We start from the raw sequence: 15,281 nt of genomic DNA on the forward strand, positions 1-15,281 counted from the left end.
CGTGGATGGCATTAGAAGTGAGAAAATATATCTTAAAAATCAAGTCGGCTTCCAGTGAGATGGCATGGACTGTAACTTAACCAAAGATATGAACACATCTGGAGAAAGTATGTGGCATGCAGAAAGGGGGAGTTGGCTCACACAGATTTATAGAAAGTGGAGTCAGAGATGGAAATACGTGCAATGTTAGTCCAAAATGTGTTATGGGGAAAGGGAGTCCAAGCCAGCAAACTATGGCCAGTCACATCATGGAGGCTGACATATCCCTGCATTGGATATGGATTCAAGAGGCTCTCTTAACCTGTTACTAGATAGCACGAGAATCTTGGAGCAGAGTTTCATTTGTGCTCTCCCAATTTCAGCAACATCTTTAAGATCACAGTAAGGTTCTCGCATAGTAGAAAGAGGCTCACAGCTTTAGGGAATTGTGGGTGTAGCCCTGTGTTGGTTGTATTCTTCATTAGAGAGCAATAAATAAATTGCCTCTTAGATTCATATTTTCTTTCTCTCATGAGTGTAAGCATTGTAGGTCCGTGATCTCTGGAGGACTGACAGATATCTTAACCTGTTAAGTTGGGATGGGGGAGCAGATTTTGTATCTTGACTTCTTCACATATATGAACGCCTATTCTGAAGACTCCTAGTAGCCTGCTGGCTTTCCCGAGCATTGCCCCTTTTGCCTAACAGAGACTTCTGCCCCACTGTTCAGTGTTAACAGTACAATGAAATAAAATTAGGCCTATTATCCACTGAAGTGTATTTGCATAAAATGATCTTTTAATTTTCTTCAGAGTAGAAAGGTATTATAAAAAATTGCCAAGTACATCCATACTAATTTTAGATTGTCCTGTTTGAGCTGAACTCTATCCTATGGAGTCTGAATTTACCATTGTTTGCAAGGTTCATTCTAATGCTCAGTGGTTTGAGCAATTGAATTCACAACTAGGTAAGATCTATTGGGGATTTTGTCAATTAGGCCAAAAGTAATGATCGACAAATCTAAGAATGGGAAAAATCTAAGGGACGTTGACATGCATTGAGCTTTTATATGGGCCAAGCATTATAGTATTTGTTTTACAATTATATGCACCATTAATTCTCCTAACAATTCTGTGAGGTAAGCATTGTTACTTTCATTTACAGGTTAGAAATTGAGGTTCCACTCTATTAAAAAGCTTATCCAACAGGAGTAGCAAAGCCAGGATTCTAAATCTAGTTCAATTGGATGCTAAAGACCACATATTTATCCTTAAAGCTATTACTGAAGGAGCAAGCCTTTTTGAAATAGAATCCGCACAACCTCATAGGATGTGCATTCATCTGGGGTACCATGGAGCCAGAAGCAAACCAGAATCACGTGATCTGGAAAGCAAGTTTTGAAAGAGAGAGAGGGAGAGAGAGAGATGGAGCTGGAGGGGACAAGCCAAAGACAATAGCAACATTTTCTCCTGGAGGACCTAGGCGTGCTAACAAGGTGCAATGTAATGTATTTAAGGAAGGATTTGGGTTTCTTGGCAACCTTAACTTTGATTTGATCCTCAGGTCTCCAAGCTGCCATGTTCTTGTTACCTAAAGTCCTCAGAGTGTGGTACCAACAATCAATCCAACATATTAACTACAAGTCGTAACTGTACTATTTGCAAAGCTATCTTTCTAGTAAGTAAGGTTTCAGTTAACCCATCATTTAGCATTCCTTGACCCATTTCTCTTAAGTAAGGTAAACTGGCATGGTCTGACAGAGTGAATCCTATTTTCTGCTACTATGATTTATTTTATTTCAACAGAACTTGCTATTTCTTTGTCTTCTTCACATGAAATTGCCATGTAGGCTGGTTTGAATTGTTGATTAACAAGTTTTACCCCATGATGTCTTTTTCATGGAGGTAGGAGCCAATACTGTTAAACATTTGAGATAATATACATTATTATCATTAAGATTGTTCTATTTTTTGTGAGGGAAATTAACCAGCAGTATCTTCTTGTACAATAGTCCTCCCTTACCCCCAGTTTCACCTTCTGCAGTTTCAGTTACCTGGGGTCATCCATGGTCTGAAACTATTAAATGGAAAATTTCAGTAATAAATAATTCATAAACTCTTTTTTACATGACATGGGTTTCTTTATTATGATTTTTTATTGTTGTTCAATTACAGTTGTCTCCATTTTCCCTCCATTACTCTCCCCCACCCTACCCACCTTTACCTCCCACATTCAATTCTCCCCACTGTTGTTTTTGTCCATGGGTCCTTTATACATGCTTCTTGACTTGACCCGTCCCCTTCTTTCTCTGATTATCCCCCTCCCCTCCAATTACTGTCAGTTTGTTCTTTATTTCCATGTCCCTGGTTGTATTTTGCTCACTTGTTTGTTTTGTTGATTAGGTTCCACTTACAGGTGAGATCATATGCTATTTGTCTTTTACCAGCTGACTTATTTCACTGAGTATAGTGCTCTCCAGTTCCATCCATGCTGTCGTGAAGGGTAGGAGTTTCTGTGTAGTATTCCATTGTGTAAATGTACCATAGTTTTTGACCCACTTGTTTACTGATGGGCACTTAGGCTGTTTCCAGCACTTGGCTATTGTACATTGCACTGCTATGAACATTGGGGTGCATAGGTTCTTTTGAATTGGTGTTTCAGGATTCTTACAGTATACTCTCAGCAGTGGAATTGCCAGGTCAAAAGGCAGCTTCAGTTTTAGTTTTTTGAGGAAATTTCATAGTGTTTTCCACAGTGGCTGCACCAGTCTGCATTCCCACCAACAGTGTACTAGGGTTCCCTTTTCTCCACATCCTCATCAGCAATTTGTGTGTTGATTTCTTTATGATAGCCATTCTGACCAGTGCAAAGTGGTATCTCATTGTGGTTTTAATGAAATATCAGAAACAGAAATCAGAAAAAAAATCCAATTTGCTAGTGCACCAAGAAAAATAAAGTACCTAGGAATAAACCTAACCAAGGAGGTAAAAGACCTATACTCAGAAAACTACACAACACTAAAGAAAGAAATTAAGGAAGACACAAATAAATGGAAACATGTACCATGTTCACAGATTGGAAGTGTTAACATCATCAAAGTGTCCCTATTACCCAAAGCAATTTATAGATTCAACACAATCCCTATTAAAATACTAGTGATATATTTCACAGATATAGAACAAACATTTCAAAAATTTATATGGAACCATAAATGACCCCAAATAGCTGCAGCAATTTTAAGAAAGAAGAACAAAGTAGGAGGGATCACCATACCTTACCTCAAACTATATTACAAGGCTACAATAATCAAAACAGTCCAGTACTGGCATAAGAACAGACACGCAGATCATGGAACAGAATAGAGAGTTCAGAAATAAACCCAAGTCTCTATGGTCAATTAATATTCGGCAAAGGGGGCAGAAGCATAAACTGGAGTAAAAATAGCCCCTTTGACAAATGGTGTTAGGACATCAGGACAGCCACATGCAAAAAAATGAAGCTCGACCACCAACTTACACCATACACAAAAATAAACTCAAGATGGATAAAAGACTTAAATATAGATTGTGACACCATGAAAGTCCTCAAGGAGAACATAGGCAGGAAAATCTCAGATATTCCACACAGCAATATTTTCACCGATATGTCCCCTAGAGCAAGGGACATAAAGGAAAGAATAAACAAATGGGACTTCATCAAAATAAAAAGCTTCTGCACAACTAAAGAAAACATCAGCAAAATGAAAAGGGAATCAACTATATGGGAAAATATTTGCCAGTGATACCTCAGACAAGGGTTTGATCTCCAAAATATATAAAGAACTCACACAACTCCATACCAGGAAGGCAAACAATCCAATTAAAAAATGGGCAAAAGACCTGAAGAGACACTTCTCCAAAGAGAACATACAACTTATAAGCTTTAAATTGGGAGCTATTCTGAGTAGCAAGGTGAAACCTCTAGGTGTCCTACTCTGTCTTGCTGGCCCATGAATCATCCTTTGTCCAGCATATCTATGCTATCTATGCTAACTGCTCCTTAGTCACTTAGTAGCCAGTTGTTATCAGGTCAGCTGTAGTGGTATCACAGTGCTTGTGTTCAAGTAGCCTTTATTTTACTTAATAATGGCCACAAAGTAGTCATGTTGGCAATTCAGACATGCCAAAGGGAAGCTACAGAGTGCCTGTATGTACATGTAGTTTATATAGGGCTCTGAACTGTCTGTGGTGTCAAATTTTTGGTAGGGGTCTTGGAATATATTGCCTAGGATAAGGTAGGACTTGTGGAAATTTTCTATGTTTAATTTCTGCTCCAATATAAGTAGTCAGTTACTGGACAGTCTCAGTTCCTGAGATCTAGGCTTGTTTAAATATTAGTCAGTAAGCCTCGTATCTTCTATAGTGAAAAAATTTAAGCATCAATTTAAATTTTGAACAAACTAAATCCGAGCATTTCCATTATTTTAGTTTAGGAGAAAGCTGTATGAGCAATAACTTCTTCGTGAATTAAAGGTTAGTAAAATTCAGGGTCCTGCAGAAGTAAAGCCTGCTTGAGTGTGATTGGTAGGGTAATAATACGGGTGTAATAATTTATAGTTTCAATTTGAATATTTCACCTAAAATGTCATATGGTGTGCTTGAGTGTGATATTGTTATGTTATAGAATTACATGCTTATGACTTTGTAATAAAAGATTTTGTAATAAAAAAAAGGGTGTTCTTTGTGCCAGACTGTATTTTAACTTCCTGGTGCCCTTGACCTTGATGAATACACACTCCCCAAGTGCCATCATGATGAGTATTTGAAATGCGAAACCTATTTCCTTCCTTTAAGATTCCAGTCTCTGACTTTAAAAACCTCAGAAGCTCTCTTAGACAATGTGTGTATGCCTGACTTTATGTCTCATTACTCTGAAATTTCACCTCTTGTCAATGAAAACTGACGTCAATGAACTAATTGGTTCTTCTTGTGCGTAGGTACCCTGACATGCCCACCGCAGCTGATGTTGTGAACGCTTTAGATCAACAGGCACTTGCATCCATCCTGAGAACATACGGGGAGGAGAAGCATGCCAAGAAAATCGCTTCAGCAATCGTTCAGGCACGCAGCATCTACCCCATCACCAGAACCCAGCAGCTTGCCAGCATCGTTGCAGGTACTCTCATTAATTCTGAGCAGTGTCTGAGAGAAAAAAATATACATGTATATATTAATCCCCCAAACTCCCAGAGGGATTCATTTGTTCTTGAAATCATGCAGGAGAGAATCTTACCTATCCTTCTCTCATACCACTTTCTTTGGGTTTTGGAAGCTGTCCCTCTCTAACACCTCTCCTCCCCCCACAAACAATTTTTAAAAACATACTGTAGTTTGCTGATTAGTTTAATAGCATACATTTTTTTTACATGACGTAATTTACCACTTGTGCCTATCAAGGTAAAACGTGGAATGACAAAAGCAGAAGAATTTCTTGACGCATCACAGTGCTTGATAAGCATCCTGTATAAGATCTGACATTACCTTTCAGTTTCACATTTCAACATTTTAATATTTTGGGCAAAAAGAGAATTGCATTGCCCAACTGCTAAAATAAAATCCAGTGACTCATACATCTATTCCAAACAACCATCTAACAAAGGGTATGTGATGTATAGGTTATTCCACTTTGTGAATGCTAACTAAATCAGCCTGAGGGGCTTATTGAAACATTTCATCTTTTCTGCTGTTTGCCACCATAAACCTCTTGAACCTAAGTCTAGCTAGGATGAGCTTTATTATAGCCTTTCTGTTTGAAGCCAAAGTTGTTTCACAGCTGTGTTCCATGATGAAAGTTTTCTAAGACAAAAATATAACTCCAGCAGTTAAACAGAATTCCAGTTGTAAATTCTGTCTTATTGGACCTTCTGAAATCCTACATCATTTTTATTTATCAAATGTATTAAGATTTCTTTTCAATGGTTCCTATTAAGTTAGTTAAGTAATTAAAGACATAGGGAAAAGCATATGGAAAGAACCTGTATTGGTCGTCTCTATCTTAATATTATCCATAGTTTAAGGTATGAAACTTAATTATAAATTTATTCAGATCAAGATTTAAAAGTTGTATAGCAATTGTTTTATGATATAACTTCATAAAATTATATTCTACTTATGCTAATAAAATATGAAAACTTGACTAAGTGTTCAATTTTTTAAGCTGCATACATCAAGCCCCTTGAAACTTAACATTGAACAGCTACAGGCAAGTAATTGCAAAATTCTCCTGGGTTATGTGAGCATGAAATATTTCACTGTATTTCTTTTGAAGAGTTTATACTGGCAGTGTGATGTTAAATTCACCCTCTGTTTTACGTTCCCTTCTTTTTCCCATTCCATACTCCCTAACATGTCTCGACCTTACCCTTTCTGTCATTCTTCAAGTAGCTCTATGTGTTGTTCTCTGTCTCCTGTATTGGAAAGAAGAGCAGTGAGAAGTCACATTTTTTTCTATGCACAGGGAAACCCAGAATTTTCTGGTGCTGAAAATGAGGACTTAGGGCTAGGAGGTATTCCAGAGATCATCCAGTCAAAAATCCTCATCTGATAACTGGAGAAACTAAGGCTCAGAGAGTGTCAATAGTTTCTTCAAGAGTACAGCCTAATCAATGACAATGTCGGTACTAATCTATAATTTGAAAGCTCATGAATTTGAAACATAACCAGGAATCTGCCTTTAAGAACATAACTTATCTATCTCGGGTTCCTAGTCTGCAGACTTGGGAGAAATAATACTGTAGCATTAGAGAAATTACATGGAGATGTGGAATAGGAGCAAGTTGAGTATTTTCAGAAAGATATGATATGAAATACATATTGGGGCTATGACAATGATATAGTAAAAATGATAATATTCATGTATATGTATGTAAAACCCCATTTTAGTAAAAGCCTCTAAAAAATTGAGTTCTCTAAAATGAGTCCATTTTTATGGCTTATGTCAGCCCATAGTAAAACTTTATTGATCATGATATAATTCTTTTAAAAAAGGAAAACAGATACAAGGAAATTACATCTTGTGTTCATTTATTCAAAAAAATAATTTGGGAGAGGCTGCTGTATACCAGGCATAATACTGAGTACTAAGGATAGAATGGAGAGTTAATCGGATACAGGCTCTGTGTTCGCAAAGCTTATAGACTAATAAGTGAGTGAATAACTACATGGTGTAGTAAACCTATATTTATAGTGGAAACCTTATTTATTATAGTCCAAAGTTACGATTGTGTGGCTAATAGAAAAAGTTGATAAACGTGTAGAATTATAGGATAGTTCCACAAAGTGCATTCTTACATAAACCACACCCATGGTATATCTTTTAAGATCTGATTTTATTTTTATTAAAACGAAGTAAGAATTTCAAGGGATTTACAAAGCAATCTGAATGAGCATATTTTCTAGATGTTCATTATTTTTCAATCTTTTATAGTTACCTCACCAACATCTAATTTGATTGCATTTTTTACATGACTCACCCTTGTCCAGAGTTTCTAAAGTCTCCAACCTAGTTTTCATGGAAACAGCAGCTGTCTTTCCTTTTGCATTCATATTTCACCAGTTATATAAAATTTGATTAAATCATGTAAAGCAATAGTAAGTGGCCTGGGGTGTAAGTATACAGTTCTTTTGGTGGATATAGAACTGTATAGAATCTGAATAATAGAATACTATCCCAAGATATTTTGTTTAACCCCTGAAAGGGATTAATCTGTCAAGTCCATTAAATAGAAGTCTCTTAAGAGAATACTTCACGAAGGAAATATAAGAAGCTGTACAGTGTCCAGGAAGGTTCCTATATTAGTTTCTTGGTTCTGCCATGGCTAAGTAGCACACATGATGGCTTAAAATGACAGAAAGGTATTCTCAGAGTTAAGAAGTCTAGATATCCAAAATCAAGGTGTGAGCAGTGTCCTGGGAAAGAATGCTTCCTTTACTATTCCTAGTGTTGGTGGTTGCCACAGTCCTCGATGTTCCTTGGTTTATAGATGCATCAGGAAGTCTCTGCCTCCGTCGTCATATGATGTTCTCCCCATGCATCTGTCGTTGTGTCCAAATTTCCCTCTACTGTAAGGACACTGGTCATATTGGATTTAGGGCCCACCATAATCCAGTATGTCCTCAATTTAACTTGATTATATCTGCAAAGACCCTATTTTTAAATAAACTCAACATTCACAGGTTCCTAACAGACATGAACTTTAGAAGACACTATTCAACCCAGGACAGCTCTTAAGCAATACCATTGTTTAACAAACATGTATTTTGGCCAGCAATAAAATGTAGTGAGTATATTTGAATGACTTTTTTCATACCAAATATTTTCAAGATTATCAAGCACTCTGGGAAATATGCCAGAGTTCCTGCACAGTAAAACCTGCATATTGATGGAAATAGAGATCACTTCCTTTCCTTTCAAAAAGCTAATAATCCATTAAGACAAAGAAGACCACCATGCTTGGGATCACAATATACTTAATGGAATTACATCATAATTCAAGTGATTAAGCTGTACTTTGTAAAACCTAAAACCCAGTGCCTTTTGCTAGTATAAATAACTACAGTTTCATATCATGGGAACTCCAGAAGACAGGTTTGAGGACCCAGGTTGGAACAAAACACTTAAAACTATGGTGAATTACTTTGTAGATTGCCAAATCAATAATCAATGAGATAATTCCAAAACAACCAGTATGACTTCCCTGTTTATACGTACTATTCAGACTACTAGCCAGAAACTTGAATGCAAATATCTAACACATATAGTTACATATAGTGTACCCCACAAAAAATTATTTATTTTTAAATATATTTTATTGATTATGCTACTGCAGATGTCCCATTTTCTCCCCTTTATTCCCCTCTGCCCTGCACACCCCCTCCTACCAGCATCCCCCCCCCACCTTTAGTTCATGTCCATGGGTCATACATATAAGTTCTTTGTCTTCTTTATTTCCTGTACTAATCTTAACCTCCTCCTGTCTATTTTGTACCTACCATTTATGCATCTTATTCTCTGTACCTTTTCCCTCTTTCTCCTCCTCCCCCTCCCCCACAGATAACCTTCCATGTGATCTCCATTTCTGTGATTCTATTCCTGATTTAGTTGTTTGTTTAGTTTCTTTTTGTTTTTTTTTTTTAGTTTCAGTTTTTGATGGTCGTGAGCTTGTTGTCATTACTGTTCATATTTCTGATCTTCTTTTTCTTTGATAAGTCCCTTTAACATTTTATGTAATAATGGCTTGGTAATGTTGAACTCCCTTAACTTGACTTTATCTGGGAAGCACTTTATCTGTCCTTCCATTCTAAATGATAGCTTTGCTGGATAGAGTAATCTTGGATGTAGGTCCTTGCCTTGCACAACTTTGAATACATCTTTTCAGCCCCTACTAGCCTGTAGGGTTTCTTTTGAGAAATCAGCTGATAGTCTTATGGGAGCTCTTTTGTAGGTAACTGTCTTCTTTTCTCTTGCTGCTTTTAAGATTCCTTCCTTATCCTTAATCTTGGGTAATGTAATTATGATGTGCCTTAGTGTGAGCTTTCTTGAGTCCAACTTCTTTGGGACTCTCTGAGCTTCCTGGACTTCCTGGAAGTCTATTTCCTTTGCCAGATTGGGGAGGTTCTCCTTTATCATTTTTTCCAATAAATTTTCAATTTCTTGGTCTTCCTCTTCTCCTTCTGGCACCCCTACGATTCAGATGTTGGAACATTTAAAGTTGTCCTGGAAGTTCCTAAGCCTCTCCTCATTTTTTTGAATTCTTGTTTCTTCATTCTGTTCTGTTTGACTATTTATTTCTTCCTCCTGGTCCAAACCATTGATTTGAGTCCTATCATTGTTGGTTCCCTGTACATTTTCTTTTATTTCACTTTTCATAGCCTTCACTTTTTCCCCTATTTTGTGACCATATTTAACCAATTCTGTGAGCATGCTGATTACCAGTGTTTTGAACTGTGCGTCTGACAGGTTGTCTATCTCTTCATTGCCTAGTTGTATTTTTTCTGTAGCTTTGATCTGTTCTTTCATTTGGGCCATTGTTTTTTATTTGGTGCACCTGTTACATAGTAAGGGGCAGAGCCTTAGGTATTGACCGGGGTGGGCCAACTCACTTAGCTGCATTGTGGCGCTCTACGTGGGGGAGGGGTCCTAGAGGAAACAGTGCTGCTTATTCAGCTCTCTGTCAGCTTTCAGTTACTTCCTCTACTACCCATAAGCACATTGTGCCCTTCTGTTGCTGATTCCCAGGTGGGTGGGTTTGTGTACATTCTAAGACCCTGCGGGTCTCTCCAACGAACTCTCCTGTGATCCTGGGAGTTTCTCCTACTGCCTCAACCCTCACAGATTTTTTCAGAGGTTTTGAAGCTTGATTTCCCAACACTGGAACCCTGCTGTTGTGCAATCTGTCTCACTCCCCAGTTGTTCTTCCCAGCTTATCTGCATGTGAATGTAGTACCACCCACTCTGCCAGTCACCACCTTGCCATGAGTCCTCTCTGCCCAGCTGCCCGTCTCCACCCCTCCTACCAGTCTAGATGAATGTTTCTTCTTTAACTCCTTGGTCATTGGACTTCCATACATTTTGACTTTCTGTCAGTTCTGGTTGTTTTTTGTTTTTAAATTTGTTGTTGTCCTTTTGGTTGTGTAAGGAGGCACAGTGTGTCTACCTACACCTCCATCTTGGCTGGAGGTCCCAAAAATAATTTATAAATAACAGATTATATTTTCTCAACCATAATTTCTGTTATAATACAGTTGTTGATTGTTAACAATTATTTCAATTCTGTTAATAGCTGAAGAGTTAGATTCATGAAATCTGAGTTGAAAATGGCCTGAGTAATTTATTTAATCTAGAACTAGACTCTTTATTACCTCTAATAAAAGGTCATCTGGCCTTACTTATTAGCCTTTCATCTCCATTTCTCTTTCTCCCCAATATATTTCAGTGAAGAGGAGTACATTTCAGCCTGAAATTGCTAGTTCCATAAATACAGGCCTAAAGATTTGAGAAAGGATGGATTCCTTCAAATAAGTCTAAATTTCTTTGCACGGTTTGCAAAGCTCATCATGAACTAGCTTCTGCACCTGCCTTTTTATTTTCATCTCTCTCGGTCCCCATAAGAATCTCTGTTCCTGCCACACTTGAGTTCTGTAGTCTTTCCGACCTACATAGTCACTCTCACTTGTAGGCCTTAAATGGTAACATTAACATAAAGTTTCCTACTCCTACCCTTACCTGGGGCTCATCCTTTTGAGCTTGGTTGGAAGGTGGCTTCCTGCAGGAAGTTTTTCCCAGCCCTACACAGATTGGTTGAGATACTCTTCTACATGCTCCCATAAACACTGCATTCCCCTGTCATAGAACTTATGCTGTTTTTATTGCTTGCTTACTATTTAACTTTTCCTCTATACCTATGCTGTCCAATACAGTTGTCGCTAGCCACATGTGTCTGTGGGGCTCTTAAAATGTGGCTGCTCCAAATGGAAAAATCCCATATATGTAAAAGACACATGAGATTTTGAAACTTCATTTTTTAAACTTTATTTCATTATGGTATTTTATTTTTTATTTTTTTAATGTTGTTCAAGTACAGTTGTCTCCATTTTCCCTTGAGACTTAGTGTGAGAAGAGAATTGAATATGTCTCAGAAATTTGCATATTCATTATATATTGAAATGGTAACATTTTCAATATTGAGGTAACACAGTATTAAAATGGGCTATACCTGTCTCTTTTTACTTTTTAATGTCGCTATAGACAATACCACGTGGGTCAGATCTCTATGGGACAGCACCACCTTAGATGAGAAGCACTGCAAGGCACTACAATGACTTCCCCACTCAGGACTGAGCCCACAGTGCCAGTCATAGCCTCCTCCCTTGGAAGGCATTTGGTAACTACTTGTTCAAGGTTAATGTATAAAATAAATAAAATGCCCATAAATTGGGAAGGTTCTGTTTCTATAAAGTTTGTATCCAGTGAAGTAACATCAATATTAGTAAAAAATTGATGTTCAGTCTCATAAACCGTGACTCTCCCACACTGACATGGTCTAATATTAACCCGAAGGCAAATTAGAAAAACACATTGCCCTCCCAGTACTTTAGCTGATTCATCTTCAAGGTGAAGTGATACCTGTTCCTCCTTTATTCTTTAGGGATGCTGTGGAAAAATGACACTTGGATAAAATACTTTTATTAATTAAAAATCTTTAAAAAGAAGAAACTCTCAAGTTCTTCAGGCAAAATATGATTTATGTACTTAATTTTGAGAAAAATGGCTGGGGTCTAGATTTTGCAGAATTAATGTATATTTGATTTGTGTAATCTTAAAAACAGCATTGATTCTAGACATCTCTTTGAGTAAAGAAGTCTGATTTATTTTCCTCAACGAGCTCTCCATGTTTTACATTAGAACTAATCCATATTCTGTTGCTCTTTCCTTTCTGTCAATACATCATGGAAATCACCATTTAATTTAACTATTAAATTAAACTTAATTTAAGTCTTGCTTTTACAACTTGCTTTTTATGTAAACTGGAATAGAACCTCATTTTTCTCATCTTGAAATGGAGGGGAATAATATTGATAATGATGATCATTGTTATTTTTATTTAGCAAATATAATCCTACTGATTATTTTATTGCTTAGACTAATATTGAAATTCACTTACAGTTTCCAGTCTCATGCCAAAATCAAAGAAATATACCAACCACCTTTCCGATTATTGGGATTTAGGTTCAGATTCACAAAATAGATAATCCACTGATAATCAAGAAAAAATGACAGAAGGCCTGTAGTATCAACTTTTGAATGGGAAAAAGGAGATGGTAGAAGCTTCTTAGATATATTTGATTCTTGTTGATTAAATATATGGACATATTATTCCCTGACTGAAACTTTTCTGTAACCTTTATTCTGACTCATGAACTGGATACATGGCCAGAGCTAATGAATGCCTGTTGAACAAATAAATCAATAAAAAGATGTGTACTTTCCCAGCCAAAGTAAAATGAAAAAGGATGGGGGGAGTACAGGTTGCTAGGTGTCACTGAGAATCAATTGTATTCTGCCCTTCACATTGAAGAGGGGGAGACCTAAGAATGAAAGTCCTAAGGATAAATTAAAGTTGCTTGAGGAATAAGTGAGAGTCCCCAAGACATGGAACCAAAAATCCTCACCTTCTATTTCTATATCTACCATTACTTGCTCTGTGAACTTGAGTAAGTCGCTCACCTTCTTTGATCCTCATTTACTTATTTGGAAAACAGGAATCGGTAATTCTTGCTATGACCAATAAATGAGATGGTGCATAAGAACGTTATCTATGACTTTTAAAGTACAAATGTATTTATTTGTAAGCATTTTGTTCTCTCTATACAGAACTGGGGTTTCCAGAGAGCAAACAAGTACACTAGTCAGAGCCCTAAATGTGGTTTTCTGCCCAGAAATACCTGTCCACAGCCAGACAGTGTGATCAGTGAAAAGCTAAAACCTTCATTCCAAGCTGTTCTTTCCTTTTAGAACAGAGAATAATAATCATTTTCTGCATTAGTACTTGTAAGGTGTATCTTTTCACAGTAGCATTGGAGGCGCATGCCTCAACTTGTACCTCGAATTGCTGTCTCTTACTAGCAAAGTTTTACTAATTTGGAGAGCAACCTTCAAAAAAAAAGTAAAATAAAACATTCATCAATAGTCATTGCTATCAAATTTTAGTAGAACATAAACTTTTTCATTATGAAATTAATCAGACTAGATTGTCGTCCCTTTGTTGTGTAACTAATCTACTGTTACCTCCGCCATCTTCTCCACAAAGCACCGTTTACGTTAACATTGCCGTAATTAAGGAATAAGTGAAGATGTCAGAGAGTTTTATCACCCCGAAGGGAAATGGTATGGTCCAACCTACTGTTGAATTAGATGGCTTGGCAGTGAATCATAGTTATTGCCACTGCCTATGATAATACACTTATTCTTCTGTCACTTTAAATCTCTTGAGTTCAGTGTGTTGTACACAGTGTGTGTCAGTAAAGTAACTTCATGCCAACTAAATTATCAGATGACATTTCATAAGTAAACTTATTTCTTATTTTAATAAGTAATCTTTCCAAGAGACATTCTGTACAAGAAGTCCAACTCAAAAGAGAATTAAATGTGGAAAAAAAGAGAAAGAAAAAACCTGAAAATCTTTCTTCCTTATGAAAAATCTGGCTATTCTTACTTTGAAGTATGAAGTAGGAATCTGGGAAAGCTTCAGTCCCAACTAACTATGGCCCAACCCTATTTTAATAATAGTGATAGTAAGGTAATAATAAATAATGTTAATTAATACTTACTGAGTAAATCCAAGGTGTACTACCCTAAATTATTTTCATGTATTAACTCACTTAATAAGCACAACAGCCATGAGGCAGGTACTGTTTTTATCCCTATTTTATAGATGAGGAAACTGAAGCACAATGAGACCAGGTGACTTGTCTCCTGTCAAGTGGCGCTGAATGAAGAGCTAGTAATCTCACGCCTCACGCTAGACCCTGTGCTCTCATTTACGACACGTCTCTTGATCCCTGTCTTATGATTAAGATACAATGTAAATTGTTGCTGGAGAGTGCTGATAGCTCCCTCTTCCAGGATCTCACATACTCATGTGGGAGACAGTCATGCAAGCAACCAACTCCATCATCCTGCGATAGGTGCTGTATATAACAGAGTCACAAACAAAAAGGTATGAGAACACAAAGAAGGGAACAGTTGATTTCAATGTGGCAAAAGAGTCTGAGGTAGAAGAAAGAGATTGGGGAGAGGTCATGGCTATCTATAAAAAAGTCCCTGGTACCCAACAGAAACTCATTCATTGCAGAAATGAAAAGATGAATGAAAAAGTATATATTATAATTAAGTAGGATTTCAGAGGGCTGAGGAGAATAGAAGACAAACAATTCAGGGTCTAATCTTAGGACCCAGTACATTTCTAAATGAATGGAATTCTCCTATTATTTTGGGATCCTCTGTCCTAAATGTAACCTTGAGTTGGGCTAGATTCTTAGTATAATTGGTAGTTCAGCATAACCAAGTCCTCTAGTTGTTTCTGATTCCAGCCGAATTTCAAACTGCATCTATGGAACAAAAGAAGGGAAATGCATTCCTTTATCTCATTACTCCATTTCTTGGTATTTTATGCAATACTTGTGTGCTTCTGCAAGTGAAAATTAGTGATCTGGCATTGTATGTTCTGCACATTAGCCATTTTCACATTGGTATTAACTTTGTCA

General features: G+C 37.0%; 1 protein-coding gene across 2 annotated transcripts in view; it reads left to right on the top strand.

The window, feature by feature from the left end:
• Positions 1-15,281, top strand: part of METTL15 (methyltransferase like 15) — a 169,482-nt gene that overhangs the window by 127,450 nt on the left and 26,751 nt on the right. For both annotated transcript variants that reach the window (XM_045825452.1, XM_045825453.1), the window contains exon 5: positions 4,955-5,133. In XM_045825452.1, coding sequence (XP_045681408.1) covers positions 4,955-5,133 — 179 coding nt within the window. The remainder of the gene's footprint in view (positions 1-4,954; positions 5,134-15,281) is intronic.

This window comes from Phyllostomus hastatus, unplaced genomic scaffold, assembly GCF_019186645.2.
Source record: "Phyllostomus hastatus isolate PE091 unplaced genomic scaffold, TTU_PhHast_1.1 phas_scaffold_585, whole genome shotgun sequence".
Lineage (NCBI taxonomy): Eukaryota > Metazoa > Chordata > Mammalia > Chiroptera > Phyllostomidae > Phyllostomus > Phyllostomus hastatus.